The sequence below is a fragment of the Actinia tenebrosa genome, unplaced genomic scaffold (assembly GCF_029948245.1).
Source record: "Actinia tenebrosa isolate PJP-AT-01 unplaced genomic scaffold, QUT_ActTen_1.0 PGA_scaffold7__59_contigs__length_16204524, whole genome shotgun sequence".
NCBI lineage: Eukaryota > Metazoa > Cnidaria > Anthozoa > Actiniaria > Actiniidae > Actinia > Actinia tenebrosa.
The window spans coordinates 7,495,745-7,518,589 of NW_028292584.1; the positions used below are offsets into that span (position 1 = coordinate 7,495,745).

Consider the following 22,845-nt stretch of genomic DNA (forward strand, 5'->3'; position numbering starts at 1 on the left):
AATAAACAAAATACTCTGGGTTTCCTGTGTTGAGATTTGAAACAAGACGTTTAGTTGCATTTCCGGTATTCGTACTACCAGTACTTTGATAGCAGATTTACGTAAACGTATTAGCGTAACAAACACCCTAGTTTACTAAGTTATACTTATTTTAATATTGAATTATCAAAATATTTGCTTGAAAAAAAAAACGACAATAGAATTTGGGCTAAGTGTGGGCTACCTGTGGTATGGATGCTATGTAACCACGCACTAGCTCCAGTCCTTCACGTCTTTGCCGCCAAACTCGTGTGTTTTTGTTTCTTGTCAAAAAAGCTTGAAAGAAAAGCTTAAAATTTTATATTTATAGTGAATCAAAATGAGCGGAGGAGTCTACGGGGGAGGTAATTGATTATTATTCTATATTGTTGCAGTAGTTGATTGTATATTTTAAGAGTTTTTGGTGTTGTTTTTTGTCAGATGAGGTTGGAGCTCTTGTCGTTGATGTCGGTGCCCATACTTTCCGCGCTGGATATGCCGGGGAAGATTGTCCAAAGGTATTTAATACAGTAATAGTCATTCGCTTTTAACTTCTACTTCATATCTATTGCTTTGGTTTACTCTTTCTATTGTCACTTTGTTCTTTAATACGCTAAAATACAATAAGACCATTTATTTACATGTAATATTTGAATTGAGGGGGGGGGGGAGGGGATAGGTGATGTTGTATTGTTGTTAAAACTCGGGGGTTTCATTAAGGGTTAGGGATCGTAGAATGATCTATGATCTAGTAAATGAGCTTTATTTTCTGGCTTAAACTACCATTTATAAAATGTTCACTTAGACTCTCCAGCTAGTGCATGAATTGCTGTCCTTTCAAAAGTTAATGAAACCTCTGAAATGGCTTTAATCTTTTTGCACATGTATTTTTCCCATTTATTGAAAAAATAGAAACTGTATACACTTACAGGAAGCATACAGGAATGACAGCCCATAAGAGAAGTGATAGGTTAAACATGATGATTGACACTTAGAGTAACAGGGTACTTACTGTATCAACCCTTACTGAGTGCTCTGCTGATTTCCTTTCCTGTACAGCCCAGAAAACATATTTTTCTTGATTTTATAATAGCCCTTATTTTGTATGTCCAGACACTAATGGCAAAATACAATATTTTTTAATGCTCTGTAAATACTGTAGACCCCTTGCAGTATGCTGGAATGCAGCTCATTTTGGAGGATATAACAATAGGTTTCCAATTCACATGAGATCTAAATTTTTTTTTTGTCCTCCAAATTGAGCTGCTTTGACGTCAAATGCAAGGGGTCTACTGACGACATACACACTTCGATGATATGTCTGGGTTTTGTTTAGGAGTAGTTATTATTCAATAACTGATTTTGAAAACAAAAATATAAAATTAAAGAGTTATGAAATGATATATTTTTCCTTGTATAGAGGCTTTGCACCATAACGTGATGGCAGCAATGACAGGAGGCACAACAAGAGAGTCGTTCTCCCTTGGGAAACTGAATTCTTTCTCATGTAAATCACATTAGACCAGATTCAATTGTTCCTGCCTCTTGTCATGGCTGCCATCACGGGATGATGCAAAGCCTCTATAAGGTAATATAATTATTACTAAATGACACCTAAATTAGTTCTCTCAACCTTGTATTGCAGTACGATGTTCCTGCTTATATTGGAGTGATTGGAGATGAAGAAACAAAAGATGAACAGATGGAAACAGATCATCCAACAGAGGGAACTGGTGAGACACCTGATTCACATTCTCCTTGAACATTTCATTGATTCGAGGGGTTTTCTACAGGTTTTCTAGATTTCCTTCCTCTGCAAAACGTATTTATATACATCACATGATAAATTCCAATAGTCCAGTTTCGAGTTCCAAATTACTGCTGTGTTTCTTGATTACAGACTCATTTACTCAGGCTTAGCCTCGAATTAGTGTCTAAATACTTGCAAATACCAACGGTAAAGTAAAGAATGCACAAGTTCAACAAAATGAGCACTTTGAAACTTGACGGACCTTGACTGGAACGCGTGAATATTCTTCACAAAATTGAGGCTTAGCCTGAGCAAATGAGTCTGTAATCAAGAAACACAGCTGTAATTTGGAACTCAAAAAGGGTCTGTTGGATCTGTAAAGTAGTCATTTGATATTTGATAATTTTTTATTTATATTGCCCCCTTTCTTTATGATTGTACTGAAAACTTTAAGGCACTTACAATCACAAAAGGTGGTTAGTATGAGGTGTAGTCACTATGTGTGATCACTTCCAGGGTTTCTTTACGTCCTGATATTGGTTCTAAGTAAATACACTATAATAAAGTGTGGAGAGATGGGATGGCTATGTATTCCCTGAATTTGATCAACCCAGAAGTCTCCATTTGGTTAAATATATTTTTCTTTAAGAGGGGAGTGGGGGGGGGGGGGGGTGGTTAGGTGGGAGGGGGACTCTCCAGTTTTCCTCCCTTTGCCAAACCCAACAACAAATAGTACTTCATCTCAAATTATTTTTAATTTTTTTATGGAATTCTTAACTCTCAAAATAAAAACCAGCAAAGAAACCAGATACCAGAAAGTATTACATTGACATCAATGCCATATCAGTACCTAAAGAAAACATGGAAATTATGACACCCATTAAAGATGGGATGAGTAAGTATGCTTATACAGTCCTTTCACTAAACATTGTCGTTTGATCGGCTTTATCCCTACGCGCCTAGACAGAAAAGGATCATGAGGATAATTAATTCACAGTTACTAGCTGCCGCATATGTTATCTAACATGTCTTGAGCTCCCTGTTTTCGATCCCATTTAATTTGCTAAAACCATGCCTCAAGCATATGGCGAAGATTTAACGCTGGCGAGCAGTTTGGATGATGCAAGTTCTGGGTAATTTACCCGTTATCCTATTCCGTCTAGGCCTGTAGGGATGATCTGATCAACGACAACGTTTAGTCGAAGGACTGTATATACCGCAGTTTGCATCAAAGCATGGATGCCAAACTTCAAAACATGTTCTTTCTTGATCTTGAAAAACTCGTATGTTTGTTGGCTAAGAATGTTAAGGTTTGTCAATTTTAAATGTGAGACAACCGTTCAAATCAACACACGTTAAAGTTTTTAGCAGACTGAAAGTTGCAGGAGCCTGTTGAGGCATGTTTTGATGTCTGGTGTCGGCGCCTTGATGATAACATAATACTATGATGAAATTTAACTACATAATAACAAATGCACTACGGATCCCTTGGGAATCAGACTGAAGTTATGAGCTATTGGGCAGTGTGTAATTTTGTAGAGTTTTTAGAGTGGACTACATTGCAGATGGACAGACTATGGGAGTTTGAGTGTTGCCTGTTAACATAGTACATGACATGCGCGTTACGGTGACAAACATCTGGGCTGTACTGTAAACAGCAGAAGTACAGTGCTTAAGGAATATAAAACAGTTTTCTGGTTTACATTCTTTACATAAGAGATACCTTTTTAACTGACATTTTACCACTCTAGTGATTCCCATAGTATAATAAGTTATTCCTTCTGTAATTGACAGAACTGTGCTTATACTGTACTAACTCAATTACTTTCAGTTGAAGATTGGGATCTGTTTGAGAAGATGCTGGATTACATTTACAAGAAAAACTTCAAGTCTGATCCAGTGCTACATCCTTTACTTATGTCTGAGGCATCGGTATGTTAGAATCTTGTTTTGTTGTGGTTGAGAGAATGGATGTCTCACTGAATGAATGTCTCACTGGATGAATAAATAACCTGAGTGAGCGAGTGACTGAGTGCTTGCCTGACCAGCTGACCAAGCCTGCCTGTCTGCCTGACTATACCGTACCTGACTGACTGACCTACTGACTGACTGACCTACTGACTGACTGACCTACTGACTGACTGACCTACTGACTGACTGACTGGTTGACTGACCAACTGACTGACTGACTGACTGACTGACTGACTGACAGGCTGACTGACTGACAGGCTGACTGACTGACTGACTGACTGGCTGGCTGGACTGACTGGCTGAGTGACTGGCTGGCTGACTGACTGACTTGCTGGCTGGCTGGCTGGCTGGCTGGACTGACTTATAGACGTACTGATAGAATGGATAAATAAATAATTTGAATGACTAAAATAATGAATAACACAAAGAATGAATGATTCTTTGATCAGTACAAAATAAAGTATCAAAAACTAATTTTATCCTGACCTCACACATGTTTATTGAAATATTATTTTAATAGTGGAATGTTCGACCCAAACGTGAAAAGCTCACAGAGTTAATCTTTGAAACATACAATGTACCAGCATTTTTCCTTTGTAAAAATGCCGTACTCACAGCTTTTGCAAACGGAAGGTAAGTGTCGATTCACTTTATATATGTTACAGTAGTTATTTTGTGTGTAGGTTACATTCCAATAATGGATATACATAGTAAAAAAGAAATTTGCCAAAAAGAAAGAATGCTCTCAATATCCCACCTTCACACCTTCAGTATGAGGCTACGTGCTAAATTAAATTATTCTTACCGCCTGTCACAAATGACTGAGCATTTAGCACGTTGCCTCATACTGAAACCTTTGTGCATGACAAGCGAAGCATATCTCGGAGGTGGGCTATTGCAAAACCATTGTCAGGTTCAAAACATAAAACTTAGAAGCTGAGACCAAAATGGTACTGTATGTTAATTAGATGTATGTAGTGATGTAATTCGTGGAATGTTTATACATCGTCACATTGACAGAGAGCGTGGAGGCTTTTAACACATATTTTGTATTTACTATGTATCTCCAATTAATACATCAGAGAATAATTATGTCATTTTCCAAAATGCCTTTTGGAGTAAACTGGAACGATGTTCCTCTTGAAATCAAAAATAGTTTATCGCTTAAAAGTTTTCGTACAAATTTCAAAAAATACCTCATATCTCAGTAAACTACAAGTTCTTATATCTAACTCGTAAATGTAAATCTTTAAACCGTAACTGTTTTCACCTTAAAAATGCTTGATTTCTATTTTACTATTTTATTGTAAGTATAATATTCCGCCATTCACTATTTCTTTAAAGTTGTTTACATTGGTGCAGGATCTTTCTTAGTTAACCCCTTTTGGGTTGTTCCTCCTGCACCTTTCCGCTTCTTTCTTAAGTTCTATTTGTAATTCTTTGCTTTTTGTGTGTGGAAAAATAAAAACCTTTAAACAACATGAATAGTTAGGCCAAACAAAAAAATAACTGGGTTTCCTATTGCATGAGAAAAATAATTGGGGTCAGTAGGTCAGATTTTTTTTGCTGATACAAGTTCTGTGGAAATGAGCTCACTGGGAACCCTGTGGTGCATTTGAGAATGAAAAAAAATTAGAGTGGGCAAAAATCGGCAAGAAAATTAGGGTCGGTTTTGCAACAGGGAACACACCTATTTTTTTGTTTGGCCTTATATATCATAATGGTTAAATAAAAGAAAAAATAAATAAAAAGAATTTTATGTCATATATATTTGATAATCTTACTTTAGGTCAAATGGTTTAGTGATTGATTCTGGTGCCACCCAAACAAGTGCTGTCCCTGTTCATGATGGATATGTCTTACAACAAGCCATCGTCAAGTCTCCGTTAGCAGGGGATTTCATCACTGCACAGTGCCGACAGATGTTTGAAGAAACTAATGTTGAGATTGTTCCACCTTACCTGATAGCTAGCAAGGTAAGTAACTTCTTACTACACTTGGATTCTTTTTATTTTTTATTTCAGAAAAATAAATAACCTTTGAGATAGCCATGCCCTGACTTAAAGTAGATCAGCCCAGGGGTTGCTTCATGGTTTGATCTGAGAGTTAGCCCTGACTTAGATCAGCCCAGAGGTTGTTTCAAGGTTTGATCTGTGAGTTAGCCCTGACTTAGATCAGCCCAGGGGTTGTTTCAAGGTTTGATATGTGAGTTAGCCCTGACTTAGATCAGACCTGAGGTTGTTTCAAGGTTTGATCTGTGAGTTAGCCCTGACTTAGATCAGCCCAGGGGTTGTTTCAAGGTTTGATCTGTGAGTTAGCCCTGACTTAGATCAGCTCAGAGGATGGTTTCAGGGTTCAATCTGTGAGTTAGCCATGCCCTGATTTAGATCAGCCCAGAGGATGTTTCAGGGTTCAATCTGTGAGTTAGCCATGCCCTGATTTAGATCAGCCCAGAGGATGTTCCAGGGTTCGATCTGTAAGTAAGCCATGCCCTGACTTTGATCAGCCCAGAGGATGTTCCAGGGTTTGATCTGTGAGTAAGCCATGCCCTGACTTAGATCAGCCCAGAGGATGTTCCAGGGTTTGATCTTTGAGTAAGCCATGCCCTGACTTTGATCAGCCCAGAGGATGTTCCAGGTTCGATCTGTGAGTTAGCCATGCCCTGACTTAGAACAGCCCAGAGGTTGTTTCAGGGTTCGATATGTGAGTAAGCCATGCCCTGACTTAGATCAGCCCAGAGGATGTTCTAGGGTTTGATCTGTGAGTTAGCCATGTCCTGACTTTGATCAGCCCAGAGGATGTTCCAGGGTTTGATCTGTGAGTAAGCCATGCCCTGACTTAGATCAGCCCAGAGGATGTTCCAGGGTTTGATCTTTGAGTAAGCCATGCCCTGACTTAGATCGGTCCAGAGGTTGTTTCAAGGTTCGATCTGTGAGTTAGCCATGCCCTGACTTAGAACAGCCCAGAGGTTGTTTCAGGGTTTGATCTGTGAGTTAGCCATGCCCTGACTTAGATCAGCCCAGAGGTTGTTTCAGGGTTCAATCTGTGAGTTAGCCATGCCCTGTCTTAGATCAGCCCAGAGGTTGTTTCAGGGTTCAATCTGTGAGTTAGCCATGCCCTGACTTAGATCAGCCCAGAGGTTGTTTCAGGGTTCAATCTGTGAGTTAGCCATGCCCTGTCTTAGATCAGCCCAGAGGTTGTTTCAGGGTTCAATCTGTGAGTTAGCCATGCCCTGACTTAGATCAGCCCAGAGGTTGTTTCAGGGTTTGATCTGTGAGTTAGCGATGCCCTGACTTAGATCAGCCCTGAGATTGTTTCAGGGTTCAATCTGTGAGTTAGCCATGCCCTGACTTAGAACAGCCCAGAGGTTGTTTCAGGGTTCGATATGTGAGTTAGCCATGCCCTGTCTTAGATCAGCCCAGAGGTTGTTTCAGGGTTCAATCTGTGAGTTAACCATGCCCTGACTTAGAACAGCCCAGAGGTTGTTTCAGGGTTCGATATGTGAGTTAGCCATGCCCTGTCTTAGATCAGCCCAGAGGTTGTTTCAGGGTTCAATCTGTGAGTTAGCCATGCCCTGTCTTAGATCAGCCCAGAGGTTGTTTCAGGGTGCAATCTGTGAGTTAGCCATGCCCTGACTTAGATCAGCCCAGAGGTTGTTTCAGGGTGCAATCTGTGAGTTAGCCATGCCCTGTCTTAGATCAGCCCAGAGGTTGTTTCAGGGTTCAATCTGTGAGTTAGCCATGCCCTGACTTAGATCAGCCCAGAGGTTGTTTCAGGGTGCAATCTGTGAGTTAGCCATGTCCTGTCTTAGATCAGCCCAGAGGTTGTTTCAGGGTTCAATCTGTGAGTTAGCCATGCCCTGACTTAGATCAACCCAGAGGTTGTTTCAGGGTTCAATCTGTGCAGTTAGACATGCCCTGACTTAGATCAGCCCAGAGGTTGTTTCAGGGTTTGATCTGTGAGTTAGCCATGCCCTGACTTAGATCAACCCAGAGGTTGTTTCAGGGATCAATCTGTGCAGTTAGACATGCCCTGACTTAGATCAACCCAGAGGTTGTTTCAGGGTTCAATCTGTGAGTTAGCCATGCCCTGACTTAGATCAACCCAGAGGTTGTTTCAGGGTTCAATCTGTGAGTTAGCCATGCCCTGACTTAGATCAGCCCAGAGGTTGTTTCAGGGATGTGAGTTAGCCATGCCCTGACTTAGATCAGCCCAGAGGTTGTTTCAGGGTTTGATCTGTGAGTTAGCTATGCCCTGACTTAGATCAGCCTTGAGATTGTTTCAGGGTTCAATCTGTGAGTTAGCCATGCCCTGTCTTAGATCAGCCCAGAGGTTGTTTCAGGGTGCAATCTGTGAGTTAGCCATGCCCTGACTTAGATCAGCCCAGAGGTTGTTTCAGGGTTCAATCTGTGAGTTAGCCATGCCCTGTCTTAGATCAGCCCAGAGGTTGTTTCAGGGTTCAATCTGTGCAGTTAGCCATGCCCTGACTGAGATCAACCCAGAGGTTGTTTCAGGGATGTGAGTTAGCCGTGACTCGACTTTGATCAGCAAAGAGGTGTCTTTCAATCTGTGAGCTAGGTTACCAATGATTCTTTTTGAAACTTGTCTAAGGTTTATGATGTTACTGCCAACTAATTTCAAAGGAAATAATGTTATTTTGTTGTAATGTTGTTATTACTTTAGGAAGCAGTAAAAGAAGGAGCGTCACCAATCTACACTAAAAAGACTACACTACCATCAGTCACCAAGTCATATCAGAGATACACAACTAATGTAGGTGCCATTATGATACCATAACTTATACTGTTAACAACCCCTCATTTCCTCCATGCTCTGAGTCAAGAAGGGTTTTTTCCTTGTCGTGGATGAGCAGGAAGTGAAGACTAGTTTGAAACGGCATGCAGGGACTTTGCTCTTCCTGTGCATCAATCCAAGCTCACCCCCACTCAATGCACATCCATGTCAGGATAAGAGCCAAAACAGCAGGGCACAGCACATACATCAAACAAGAAAGAGAACTACAGTAGCTACATGAAAACATGTTTCCTTGTCTCCTTTTCTTTTCTTTTTTTGTTTTGGTTTTTGTTTTTTTTTTTTTTTTTTTTTTTTTTTTTTTTTTTTTTTTTTTTTGTGTTTTTTGTGTTTTTTGTGTTTTTTGTGTTTTGTTTTTGTTTTTGTTCTGTTCTGTTCTGTTCTGTTCTGTTCTGTTCTGTTCTGTTCTGTTCTGTTCTGTTCTGTTCTGTTCTGTTCTGTTCTGTTCTGTTCTGTTCTGTTCTGTTCTGTTCTGTTCTGTTCTGTTCTGTTCTGTTCTGTTTTTTGTTTTGTTTTGTTAGTTAGTTTTGTTTTTTTTTTTTGTTTTTTTTCTTTTCGTTTTTTGTTTTGTTTTTTTTTTGTTTAATTTTCTATTTATAAATTACTATAATTTTGTAATGTGGTTAAAACATCTTTGTAACTTTTGTATATCAATATGAAAATAAACAAGCGTTCAAGTTGAATGGCTTGGATCAAATGCCACCTCAAATTGGTATAGAATACTAAATGATTTTTTAAAATCCCAATTCCTTAAAAAGGAGGTCATAAGAGATTTTCAAAAGAGTGTTCTACAAGTGTGCGATAGTGCATATGATGAAGGGTAAGCTGTACTAAAAAAAGGAATGTGAATTGCCCTATAACACTATGACGTCACATCAAAACAATCTATTGTTTTAACGCTAAGGATCAAGGGGAAAGGTGGTAACAGATAAATGTTGTACTAAATATCCCGAACGAAAGAAAATTTCGCCTAAATTCCTATCATTCTTGCCCATGTAAACAAGCTGTGACGTCATAATGTTATAGGTCAAATTAAACATCTGGGATGTACTTTCTCAACTTAAAGCAGTATTCAAGTTAAATATATTTGAACATGTGAAATAGTGTTTCGTCTGACTTCCAAGAACTGAGAAGTGAGTTGTATTAACCAAACTTGAGGTGTTTGGATAGACAATGAAACACTTCAAGTGCTAGATATTACTTCTCAAGTATTTACAGGCGTTTACATTGCTACGCGGCCACCCCAGACAAAAATCGCGAGTAATAATACAAGTATTATGAGCCACACTCACCGGGCCTGTCTGGGCCTACCCAAACGCGTGTAAATGACGTTAACTTGTTTGATTGACAGCAGTCTATTGCAAAGTGCATGTCGCGATTTTTGTCTGGGGTGGCCGCGTAGCAATGCAAACGCCGGTAAGAATCCCCAGGGAAATTCAAAGCATAAGCTGCTCATTTTTTATGCTAATTAAGATCACACTTCCAAACATCCTTTTGTCCACATGAATTATTAATGAGTTTGAGAATGTTATGCAAACTCAGTTGCTGCACTGAGGTGTAACTGCAAGCCTAAATTCTGTTTTTCACTTCCTTCATTTGCAATTATCAGTCTTTACATTTTATATTTTTTAATAGCAGCAGGGAAGGGCCAAATTTCAATGGGGAAACTCTCAATTATTGAGTTTTTGTAAATTATGTATGTAAGAATATATATAGACTATATATGTGTACTGCAGTTATAATGTATCTAATTGAGCTGATCTGTGCAGTATATTATGGTGATCAATTTGTGTAAATTGTTGTAAAAAGCATTTTCGTTTTTCCTTGTAGTATTCTCAATAGCATACCAACTGTTTCGTATGAGTTTCCCAATGGCTACAACAACTCTTATGGCTTGGAGAGATTTAGAATCTGTGAAGGTCTCTTCGATCCTTCAAATGTTAAGGTACTGTAAGTACTGTAGACCCCTTGTAGCACGTCGGAATGCAGCTCAATTTGGAGGGCAAATCAATAGGTTTCCAATTCTAATGAGATTGAAATTCTGATAGAATTGATAGAAAATGATAGAAAATAATGGTTTTGACAATGTTTTGGCCGTGTTGCCATAGCGACTTAATTTGGTACTCCTATGGAGTACAATTAACGCTATAATCGTACTCCTCTTGACCAATAAGAATCGAGTAACTTTGATGAGTGTTCTATTTGGAAAGGAATATTAGATTTACCTGTGGGTGGAGGGGGTAGAGGGGTACTTGTGGATGTTTTTGTGCCCAGTATTATTATGTGGGAGAGGGAATTCTGAGATACTGGGAATCAAGGGTGGTGTAGTTATAGTGCACTTCTTTACCATCATCATTGAAATCATCATCATCATCATTATCACCAACATCACCATGATGAACATCTTCATCATAACTATCATCATCACCTTCAGCATCATCATCATCATCACCACCATCAGCATCATCACCACCATCAGCATCATCACCATCATCATAACCACCATAACCATCATCAGCATCACCACCATCATTAACATCACCATCACCACCATCATTAACATCATCATCATCACCACTACCACCACCATCATTATGAGTAACGAACAACAAGCTAGGGTGTGTGCCTCCTCCCCAGGCTACCCCATATGTTCTGTTGGGATCCCTGTGTTAAGTTATATGGCAGAGAAAAGCCAAGCAAAAAGAGCCAAGGAGATGCCTGCAGAGAAGGGTACTTGGGTGGTACAGTAATAAACCTTGTTGCCTCATTTGGTCTAACCAGCCAATTGATATACAGTATTTGTATTATGCAGGGTATAGAAGGCAGTACAGCCATGGGTGTGACACAAGTCGTAACAACTAGTGTTGGAATGACAGATATTGACATTAGAGCAGTAAGTAGATTACTGAGCCCTCTTTAGCTTGATCGCAATGTTTTCCCAATTTAGACATGCCATTCTCTTGAGTATTATTTCTTTGTTTAACAGTTGCGCATGAGAAGACACATGAATATAGATATGACTCAAACAAAGAATCTTATACTCAAGACCACGTGTCATTCCCTAAAGTATTATTTCTTTTTTTAACGGTTGCACATGAGAAGACACATGAATATGGATACAACTCAAACAAAGAATCTTATTCTCAAGAGAATGACACGTGGTCTGAAATGTGAAAACATGCCCAAGCTGAAAGAGTGTATCCAATTTCTATCTAAAGTCCCAAAGAGGGTTTTGAACTAAATAATAGACCACTTCGGCTTGAGAATAAGAATCTTTGTTTGAGCTATATCCATATTCATGTGTCTTCTTGTGCACCTGAGCGTAAACCTTAAACAAATGATACTCTAGGGAATGACATGTGGTCTGTAATGGGAAAACATTACGTCAGAGCCGAAGAGGTCTGTACAGTACCCACAGTATTGTACCCTTTCTTATTGTACGTACCACCATTGCGTTTATTCTTGCAGGGTCTGTTTGGTAGTGTGATAGTTACTGGTGGTAATACCTTATTATCTGGCTTTGTCGATAGACTGAACAGAGAGCTTCTATCTAAAACCCCACCGGTATGTCATAATATGTATTTACATGTACTGGGCTCGAATTTGTAAAAGGGGTTATTTTTTTACAAAAACGATTACTTTTTCCCACTGTGATTCTATTTATCGCTTTCTATCTTTTGTAGTTGGCTTATTTCTTTGCTTGTAATCTTTGTAGCTAGTTACCCTCTTTTTTCATCTCTCCCTTTCCTTTCCTTCCCTTCCTTTTTTCTTTCTATTGCTTTCTTCTCCTTTCCTTTCCTTCCTCTCCTCTCCTCTCCTCTCCTCTCCTCTCCTCTCCTCTCCTCTCCTCTCCTCTCCTCCTCTCCCTTCTCCTATTCTTCCTTCCGTCTTCCTTTCTCTTTGTTCATTCTTCAATTCATTGTTGTTTTTGCTAATCCACCATATATTTATAACAGAGTATGAGACTCAAACTTATATCCAATAACTCATCTGTGGAGAAAAGATTTAATCCATGGATTGGTGGCTCCATATTAGCATCCTTGGTAAGTTATATGGCCTCTAGCAAAAAACTTTTTTGGTTTTCTCATATGTGCATTACAGCACAATCATATTCCAAGAATAGAATTATTTACCTTATTTTCCATTTCAGACCACGTGTCATTCTCTAGAGAATAAGGTCTTTAGCTGAAGTTGTATCCATATTCTCGTATCTTTTCATGTACAACCGTTAAGCAAAGAAATAATACTCCAGGGAATGATAGGTGGACTGAAATGGAGTAAAATTATGCCCAGATAAAGAATTCTATTCGCGAGCATTTCAATAATGATGATGATGATGATAATGATAATAATAATAATTAAGAGGAAATTTTTTTCAATAATGAGCAATAATGGCAAAAAGCGCCAAAAACTAGACTTTCGTATGAGTTTTGATCCCAATTTTCGTTTTGGGTTAACACTCAAAACCTTTTTTTAACAGTTAGAAACTGATTTACTATGATAAAATGCCTGTTTGAAGCGGTATTTTCAACTGTTCAAAGATGTTTTGTTGCATTTGTGTTAGAATGTTGCTTTGTCAGGCTTTTTTGTAGAAAATATATGGGGAATAAGTAAATGAAGGCCTAAACCTCATTTTTGAATAAAAATTTTGCTTTGGGTTAACACTTTGATTCCACTTTTATCGGTCATCTCCACTTCCAAACAAGTTAAACTTTCTGAATAACAAGATTTTAGCTTTGCACAACAGCCTTTCTTCGAGAAAATAGTTTTTGGCGCTCACTGCTTAAATACGAAAAGAATTCTCTCTTAATAAAAATTAATTAAATTTAAAAAAATTGATTAAATCATGACCCTATTTTCTCTTGTGTCCATAACATATGAACAAGGATATGGTGATTGACGTCTAATATACTGTCTACTGTCTTGCAGGGGTCGTTCCAACAAATGTGGATATCAAAGCAAGAATATGATGAACAGGGCAAAGGATGCGTCGAGAGAAAATGCCCTTAGACCATTATACACTCACTCTCCTTTGCTCACTGGGATTATAAATATTATACAGTACATCCTAGCATGAGCATCGATCGATGTGACATCTTCGTGTACAAAAAGCCATCTTAATGCCCCTTGCATGTGACGTCATAGCAGCAAAATTTATAAGACAAAACAAAAGAATTTCAATCTCCTGAGAATTGGAAACCTATTGTCATGTCCTCCAAATTGAGCTGCATTCCGACGTGCTGCAAGCGATTTATAGACATTTTTAGCTTTGTTTCTAATGTTTCCCCATTACAGTCCACGTGTCATTCTCTAGGGTATCATTTCTTTGTTTAATGCTTGTGCATGAGAAGACACACGAAAATGAATACAACTCTAACAAAGAATCTTATTCTCAAGGAAGTTACACGTTGTCTGAAGCATTACGCTCGAGGTAAAAGGGTCTATTACTGATTCGAGGAAGAACTAGGTGACCCAATGCCAAGAAAGAAAGAAAGTTCCTTAAGCCCCGTTTACACTGGCGATTTTTGTGGCAATTTTCGGAAATATGAAATATTTTGTCTCATCCTTCCAAAGAGGCATTCGTCTAGAAAAATCTTAGTATCCCAAATAAAACTTTACAAGTCAATTCTTTACCATTATTTATTATGGACAATATCGCAAAAATATCACAGCAAAAATCGCAAAAAAATCGCTAGTGTAAACGGGGCTTTATGGACGCCTTGTTTGTACTCCCCGCCTCATTGGCTAATGTAAAACTCCTAGGGTATATGTGACATCATAGCGCCCATCATAGTAATAGACCAGTTTCGAATTCCAAATTACCGCTGTGTGTCTTGATTACAGACTCATTTGCACAGGGTTAGCCTCGTATCAGTGTTTAAATATTCACAAATACCAACGGTAAAGTAAAGAATGCACAACTTCAACAATACGAGCACTTTGAAGCTCGACGGACCTTGACTGGAACACGTGAATATTCTGCACAAACTCGAGGCTAACCCTGTGCAAATGAGTCTGTAATCAAGAAACAGCGGTAATTTGGAATTCGAAAAGGGTCTATTAAGATAATAGTATCCCATCATTGTAAGCGACATCTCTTCTGTATCTATCTATCCACTGACGTGTATGTCTTGATAAAATAAATTATATATCGTAAAGTAGTTATATGCCCTAAAATAGTTTAAGGTTGTAGCTATTGTATAAGCAAATAGTAATTGCAAAATCATTGTCGGGCTACAAACATAGAACATAGAAGCTTAGACCAAAAGATATTCTGGGAAATGACGTAATTATCCTCTGATGTATTCATTGGAGATACAGTCGATCGATATCAAACGTGTTAAATCAAAAACAACGCGATAAAGTTGACGAAGAAACAAAAACAACAATTTCTAATCATAACAAAAAAAAACACTGATTAATTATCAATGGATTTGATCCAAATCTATTTTAAGTAATAACAAAACAGACAACTGATAACAAACTAAATCTGATAATCTTGGCGGCAGTGAATACAACGAACACAAGCAAAGTCGGCGTATCCGGATCACCCAATCATTGGACAGAACAGCACACTTCGAAAGCGATGAAGTGAAAATTTCTCTCAATTATACTTCGGATAGAGAAGAAAGCATTTCAAGTAATTTTTCGATACAGCATCAACGAATGCAAGCAAAGTCGGCGTGTCCGGATTACCCAATCATAGGACAGCGAGCAGCACATTTCGAAAGCGATGAAGTGAAAATTTCTCATAATTATACTTCGGATAGAGAAAAAAGCATTTCAAGTAATTTTTCGATTTTTAAAAAAAAATCCAAATATCTAAAAGTCAAAACAAAAGCAAACAAGCAAAAATAAAACCAAAATTCGGTGCTTCTTTAATCGAATCAACTTGGAAGTTTTGGCAACACCGTCCTTCCTGTCCAATGGGTGTGACAACTAAATACAACACCGAGAACCGGAGGCAAGAGACCATCTCGCTACAGGCAAACTTAACGAATACTCCAGTCTTAGGGCATGCAGTACCCACCATTTTAACAGCGCTCAGGTTTTGAATTACATGTGTAATAAATAACTTACGGGGGGGGGTAAAGAGTGTTCGGTGTTCGTTATTTATAACAGGACCAAGCGTTCTCTGTTGCTCAGGGTTAGCCGACACCAGAGAGATACGTCTACGCCTGCGTGCATTTCAGCACGTTTTCTAAGAATTTAGAAGAGTGTGAGTGAGAAAATAAGTGTTCGTTTTCTCCCAGTATACCAAAAATTTTGCGAGTATACTTTTGTGAGACCTAGATAATGTATTAATAAAGACAATATGAAAGGATTATCCTTAAGTTTCGAGTACTGACCCTAAGCTTTGCATTTTGTGAAGTCCAGTTATCAATCCATCAACACAGCGCGCGCGCGCGGTATTGGTCTGAGGCTGCAAGAGTATCTGGATTCTTTCAGGTCTCGATAAAATTGGTTTGTCAGGTATAAACTCGAATGACAATGTCTAGAATTATTTTTATTTATATCCCTTGATGGACAAAGCCTTTTTAATGTTACAATTATATTTAACATCTATAAAGGTGTTTATTTTCTGTTTGCCTTGAGCAATGCGTGTATTCATTAGTTAGGGGAAAATGCATGATAGATTTACAATAAATTTATTTTTCAGGATGAGTGGGTTTTATTCTTTATCGTAGGGGCAACATTTTAGCTCCATGTAGGGAATCCAGACACGCAAAACTAAACTCAAAATGACTTTTGACACGTAGGATATGGAACATGAGATTAGGGGAAAAAAGTAAGATTTGAAGCGGAATTCCAGGAAATACATGGAAAGTTAAATCCAAGTAAAGGTATGGAACACTGAATCCTAGATGTACAATCTGGAATCCAAGTAGTGGAATTGAAACTAAAAATACGATTTTGGAATCAATAATTCCACCTTCAGATTGCAGAATCCTAAATCGCCCTGGATTTCCTTTCATCGAGGGAGACAGTTGATATTTTTATCGTTGTTTTTACACATTGCTCAAATTTAAATCTAAATCTAGTGTTGTTCAGTTTATTCATGTCTATGATCGATCCAATCAGATACTCAGGTTTAACACACAAAGCACGAAGATGATACTTAGACTACCAACATTGTTAGGGCATAACCAGTCACTACTTTAGATGTTTCTCCAGTTGCACGAACGAACACGGTGGCTGTTTTTCCTCTGTCACCTACGCTGGCTCGTACACGCACCACGATGGTTTTTGCTCCTTTGGAACGCACCGTCTTACTGCTGGTAAAGCTATACACCAAACCAAGGTTGTCCTTCGCAGTGATCGTGAATCGTTCGGTTACCTTCCCTGAGTTGTGGAGCACCAGGAAGGCGTAGGAAGTCCCACCGGCTGGGATGGTTTGGTCATTTTTGGTGTACAAGAGAGTAAGGACAGCGCTTTTGGCTTCGATGACCGTGCGAGAGTTGCGCTTAAATGGGTATCCGCCCTTGGTTTTTCCTTTTAGGAGAAGCTTGAATGGGCCTGTTGGTGGTGACATTGTGGCGAGGAAGTGAACTCCACTTGCACCTTGAGGTGTAAAGCTGTCAGCGTCTCCGATTAGGTTGCCGTTCTTGTCTATCAAACTAAGCGCGAGTGAGCTTGACTGTAGTTTATCCACTCCTGTTATAGTCACAATTGCCTTTGCTTTTACACCTAGTCAAAGAAAAGAAAGCTGCCTGAATAAATGGATGGATGGATGGAGGGAAGGGGGCGGGGGGGAGGGAGTGAGGGAGGGAGGGAGGGATAGATATGATTATACGCAGAGTGGCATTTCATCCACACATGACTTAACTTGGTTAAGCATGATTATCGGTGTTAGGAAATCATCCGCGCGGCACTCTTTTCAATTCTCACACAAGATCTGATCCTCATTAAAAGCAGTGTGAAGAAAGGGATCAAGAAATATCTTTCATTTTTAGCGTACGTCTCTTTCAGTGTCACTCATACTTACCCGTAAGTGGATAAGGCACAGAAATAGGCTCCCTGTTTCTTCCTGATGTAGGAATCATGATGAAGAAATAACTGAAGTCCACATTAGATTTGCTTGTTCCCTGGACATCGTAACTATGGGCTCCAGCTGAGGCGCTAACTGTCAGTTTCCATTGTCCTGGTGGAGGGTTTGTGATGTCGTAGATGTACCCCTTGCCGACACTGCAGTGAGATCAAAGAAACACGTTATATAAACAAAGGAATTGAAATTCACAATAGACTTCAAGGTCAGCCAATCGGATCGTCAGAATTGTCTCAATGTTTTATCCAATCAGATGACAGATATTCATATTAGCATAATTTGCTCAAAGTGTTACTGTAGCTGAAACTTACTTTAAAATATTACTTTTTTTTCAAAAGAAAATGCGGCGTTTCTTCCCCAGCATTTGAAATTAAAAAATCAATATTTTAAATAGAGATGCCCTAGGGAATAATACGCAAGAATAGGAATCTCATATTCCCATGGGAATGAAATTCTTTGTTTGAGTTGAATCCATATTAATTTGCCTTCTCATGCGCATTCGTTAAACAAAGTAAGTAATGATGGAGTTCAATATATTTTTCTCACCTTATTCGTACACTTGGATCAGACACCACCACCCCACTAGGCGTAGCAAGGGTAACACCTGGGTTATTATTAGCAGCCCTCACAGTAATCATCACTGCATCTGTTATATCATCCACTGAAATTACATACACGCTATCTCCAGCTGCCCTCTTACGCCTCTTTCCAGGTCCATATCCAAAGCCACCCGATTTCAAACAGGTTTTTCCAACCAAAGACTTTTGTGCGAGGCCAGTAAGACTGGAGAGGCAACTGGCGGAGGGTAGATATATCATTTGGCCACAAGTCTTCTCGGCAAGTTCTTCGTACGGTTTATACGAATCCTGGCGACAAGGACGATTCCGAACAAAGAAATTGATGTTGAGTTCAAGCGAATAAGCCTCGTCGAGAAGTCTTTCCATGTTCTCTTTGTTGTAGTCTTTTGCAGTTGCATCGGTGAACACAAACATGGGTGAAGCAATGTTTGGGCCTGTTGTGAACGATTTAAAATGAGGGGATTTAGATGTATAGGTCTAAAAAGGTGACGTTGCAGTAAAACGCTTTCCTTTCAACACCGAACACTCCATTCTAGTTAAACCGTGCAGCACCCTCTAGATTATCTAATTGAGGACACCGCCGACTCGCAGATGGAGCCGTGAAACAACCTCTACTGGGGCTGATCTAAGCCAGGTCACTACTAAATCAAAGATTCAGAATTTCAATTTAGCGTATAAGTTTTTGCCGACAAAAGATTGGAGGAAAACTTGACACCTGGAGAAAACCCCTTGAATCAGGAAGAGAAGTAGCAAGCTAAGCTATACTCGCATTTGATGCGAATTCTAGGAATGGAATCCGAGAGCACGGCAGAGGTGAGAGGTGAGAAAGGTATAATATTCCTGGAAAAAATCTTAATTGAAAACTGGCTGCGCCCCCGAAAACTGAGGATGGTCGATAAATAGAGGTTGGTCGCTTAATGGAGGCTATATGCCCGACCAGCCTTACCTGCAGCGATTGCATCGAGCATTCCCGCGAATGCAAGTTCCGGGCAGTCGCCTCCGCCATGCGCACGCAGTTTCCCAATTTCTTTCACAAACTGATCCTTTTGGTCTGACGTCATAGTGGTTACTTTGGTAGGCGCTAAAGACCCAAGTAAATAAAAAAGTGTGGTTAAAAGAGATTGTTTAGAATTACAGAAAGTTTTTTGCATGCTGTATACCAAGAGTTTTCTATTTAAGCAATAGAAAACTTTTTTCGTGTTTACATAGCCTGATAGCAACACGAGGGGAGGTTGGGAGAATTCGAGACAGTTATACAAACCCGAGACGTATTTATTTTTCACAGAGTTATAAGCTAGAGAGTTATTTCCCATACATTGCCTTATGAACCGTCCTGTTATATGAGATTGGGCTTCCTGTGGAAGGACGTGTGTTGTAGCTCCTGAGGGAATTCTCTTTGCGGTGACCAACGAGAGATTGTCATGATATTACGATCAGAAAGACCTGCATGAGACCATAGGGTTATGCCTGTGGCCCTGACACAAGTCAAAATTTGGAACTTCGTCTTCAAAATACATTTTTGGGGGCGTTTTTTTCCTCGAAAGAAACTGTAAATTTTTAATTTTTGAACTTGTACTGGGAAAACACGAAAGTTGTGACGTCACAACTGTGTTTACATATCCTCATGCAAACATGGCTATCAACCAATCACAGCGTGCGTACTATTTAATCTATTTTATAATTCTTTATTTCACCTTTTTTTTTATTATTTTGCAATGCACTCTACATTTATGAGCAATGGATGACTTAACTTGCTACAAATAAAGGCGCTGTTAGTAGCCGCGCAGCTCATAATCATGATTAAATTGTTATTACGTAATTGATAAGCCTCCAAATGCGAAACAAAAACAAGTTTTATTTCATCATTGATTGGAACTTACTTGGGTCGTTGTATTGTGATAAAATATATTCCACATCGTAATCTCTTTTGGTGTTGATGATAGCAGTAGCAAGTGCTTTTGCAGCGTCAATAAAACCACCCATGCTTCCAGTGTCATCAATAACAAAAATCAGAGTCACATCTCCTTTAACATTTATGACTTTATCGAATACTTTCCCTCCAAGCTCTTTCTTTACGGCTTCAAGAAACTTCATGGCTCCTGTGAGTAAACTTCGCTTACGGCTTGGCGCAGAGGGCGTTAGTTTCATTGATGTGTACAGCCCAGATCCAAGAGAATCCAATGTAAATCTTTAAAGAGAAATATATATATAATTAGCTCGTTAGTTATCCATTTTCAAAAAATAAGAGATAGCAAATGGTTTCCAATTAATTTTAAAAAATTGTTTTTTTGAATATTTGAAGAAATACTTATTTTTTTACTTTATCGCTAGTTTTCATTTGGGATTTCCAAGTTTCAGGACCGGTACATGAAGTTTAACTTCGAATGGTGAAAATATTTCGCGAGTGAGCGCAGCGAGCTCAGTAAAATATTTTTCAACACGAGAAGATGAACTTCATATCTTCAAGCCAACGTGTAATTTTCTTTTTTATTATATAGACATATACACAAAGAAAAACTACGCAAGTGAATCAAAACAGGTCCAGGAAAACATCACAAGTGACGTCCTCGATATCCTCACTAGTGAAGATATGGAAAATATGCTACTCAGGTCCCTGATGTAGTTTGTACGAAAAATACATATACGAGTGGCGTATTTCCCAGTAAAACACTCATGTCTATATGATAAACAAACATTTTTTTTACCTTTTGCTGTTGTATTTGCTCGCCAGATCGATGTATTTCTTTATCCTGTCTATGCGAGCTTTGGTTGGACGATAGCGTTGAGATTTTGCAGCAAACACTGATTTCTCAAGTTCTCCGATAACGCCCATGAACTTGTTCGATGGAGTGCATTTTCCAGCTAATGGAAATATAAAACGAAATTAACCTTAGCTTTGGCGTGATGTCATGGTTACCATTTCATACCATGTGATTCTGAATAAATTTTTTTGGTATTTTCCTGTTTGCAGCCTACTCTCCAAAAACAAAAATTCTGATTTGATCTTTTATTTTTGTAACCTTGGAGTCGATTTTATCCATTAGTTTTAAATATTCGAAATAGCTTTTTTTCTGTATTTTCCTATTTACGAACCTACTCACCAAAAACAAAACTGAATTTGATCTTTTATTTTTGTAAACTTGGAGTCGATTTTATCCATTAGTTTTAATTATTCGAAATAACTTTTTTTTTTTGTATTTTACTTAGATCAGCCAAGAGGTTGCTTCGATGTGTGAGTTAGCCGTACCCTGACTTAGATCAGCCTAGAGGTTGTTTCAGGATTTGATCTGTGAGTTAGCCGTGCCCTGACGTAGATCAGCCCAGAGGTTGTTTCAGGGTTTGATCTGTGAGTTAGCCATGCCCTGACGTAGATCAGCCCAGAGGTTGTTCCAGGGTTTGATCTGTGAGTTAGCCATGCCCTGACGTAGATCAGGCCAGAATTTGTTTTATGGTTGATCAAAACTGAAGTTTGGTTTAAAAATTTTTTTAAATACCTTTTGGAGAGCTGCCACGGGCGTAAGTCATCATGGCCGAGCGAACTTCATTCATATGTTTTGTATAATCCTTTGCTGCTAAAGCAAATGCTGCGATCATACAAAGAGAAATAGCAAAGAACCGAAGACGTGCTCCTTGGACCGTCATTACGAGGTATAAGTTTTGAACGAAGATTGCAAAGAGCAGCAGTTAGGTGGACTCGCGAAGCGCCGGCATTGCCAAAAATCACAAGTCGAAAAACGCCAGGGGGGGGTGGGTTTTTGGAGGTCGGTAACCCGCGGAACAGGGGGTCTTGCGTGATCCGCCGGCAGCGCGAAAGGTGCCTAACTGCTGCTCTGTTGGGGTCGCAAATGGAGGGAAAGATATTCTTTAGATATACGATGCATGAGTGTAAGGAGTTTGTTAATGATGTCTGTGTGATTTGTTTGAGACCTAGAGTTGTCATACCCAAGCCAGAATCCTTTTGGTGTTGTGGTAAAAAAATGCAGATAGAGGAGGATACGTCAGCACAGTGTTACGAGTGTGGTAAGAATATTCGTAACGCGGTGCCAAATGTTACCAGAGAACAGTATTACGCCAATGGAGGTCGCACGAAAACGCCATATAAGAGGTTGAAATACTTTAGAGATTGGATGAGTCATATCCAAGGTTTACATCCGGTATATTTAGACGATGAAGTAAGGCAGAAAATCATAGACCACTTAGAAGAGCCAACCCCACAAAGTCTACGAAAGACATTGAAAAAATTAAAGCTAGGGAAATATTACAAAGCTATTCCCTATCTTTTGTCTGAAATTACCGGTAGGCGTATTCCTCATGTCCCAGATATGCAAAGGGCCGAGTGGTTATTCTGTCGGCTGGATAAGGATATTCCTTATTACCCCGACGTAATTTACGAAATATTTTACAAAATAGACCCCAACCACCCCCTATTAGAATGGATTCCGAGAAGATGAAATGTGCAGTCGAAATCCCCCTACGTTCTTTTCAAAGCAGATGTCTACTGAGCGAGTTTTCTTTGGAGCTCCTCTTTTGCCTCCTGGTAGATCTTTTTGCGAGATTCCTCGGAAAGATCTTTCACTATGGTTTTTTTATTGCCTGACTTTAATTCTCCGTATTTCTTTTCCTCCGCGAGGATCAAAGAAAACTCCGCGTCGTCTATGCGGCGGTCCTGC

The 22,845-nt window shown here is 39.1% G+C and overlaps 2 protein-coding genes across 3 annotated transcripts; one reads left to right on the top strand and one right to left on the bottom strand.

Moving 5' to 3' along the window:
• Positions 1 to 278: 278 nt before the first annotated feature.
• On the top strand, positions 279 to 14,712 carry LOC116286846 (actin-like protein 6B). Of its 2 annotated transcripts, XM_089040388.1 has the most exons (14): positions 279 to 383; positions 460 to 536; positions 1,664 to 1,751; positions 2,565 to 2,663; positions 3,600 to 3,700; positions 4,260 to 4,372; positions 5,529 to 5,715; positions 8,423 to 8,512; positions 9,310 to 9,371; positions 10,382 to 10,496; positions 11,364 to 11,444; positions 12,020 to 12,115; positions 12,508 to 12,594; positions 13,481 to 14,712. In XM_089040388.1, the coding sequence occupies exons 1-14, from the start codon at positions 359 to 361 to the stop codon at positions 13,559 to 13,561; spliced, it is 1,302 nt and encodes a 433-aa protein (XP_088896514.1). In that variant the 5' UTR covers positions 279 to 358; the 3' UTR covers positions 13,562 to 14,712. The 2 variants fall into 2 exon arrangements, with proteins under 2 accessions (XP_088896514.1, XP_088896515.1); XM_089040389.1 differs by lacking the exon at positions 2,565 to 2,663.
• Positions 14,713 to 16,576: 1,864 nt separating this feature from the next.
• LOC116286844 (von Willebrand factor A domain-containing protein 7-like) lies at positions 16,577 to 21,817 on the bottom strand. The gene is made up of 7 exons (XM_089040328.1): positions 21,670 to 21,817; positions 20,881 to 21,037; positions 20,056 to 20,363; positions 19,122 to 19,256; positions 18,144 to 18,609; positions 17,538 to 17,737; positions 16,577 to 17,239 (listed from the first exon to the last, which is right to left on the bottom strand). Exons 1-7 carry the CDS (start codon positions 21,815 to 21,817, stop codon positions 16,671 to 16,673), a joined length of 1,983 nt encoding a protein of 660 aa, XP_088896454.1. The 3' UTR covers positions 16,577 to 16,670.
• Between the last annotated feature and the right edge of the window lie 1,028 nt (positions 21,818 to 22,845).

Bases quoted from the DNA above. Each gene is read 5' to 3' on its own strand.
- LOC116286846 (XM_089040388.1), top strand. From the start codon at position 359: ATGAGCGGAGGAGTCTACGGGGGAG. The intron at 9,372-10,381 runs GTAAGCTGTACT...TTTTCCTTGTAG, and splicing joins GATAGTGCATATGATGAAGG to TATTCTCAATAGCATACCAA. The intron at 12,116-12,507 runs GTATGTCATAAT...TATTTATAACAG, and splicing joins TTCTATCTAAAACCCCACCG to AGTATGAGACTCAAACTTAT.
- LOC116286844 (XM_089040328.1), bottom strand. From the start codon at position 21,817: ATGACGGTCCAAGGAGCACGTCTTCGGTTCTTTGCTATTTCTCTTTGT. The intron at 18,610-19,121 runs GTAAGGCTGGTC...CGTTCACAACAG, and splicing joins GCTCGATGCAATCGCTGCAG to GCCCAAACATTGCTTCACCC. The intron at 17,738-18,143 runs GTGAGAAAAATA...ATCTCACTGCAG, and splicing joins GATCCAAGTGTACGAATAAG to TGTCGGCAAGGGGTACATCT.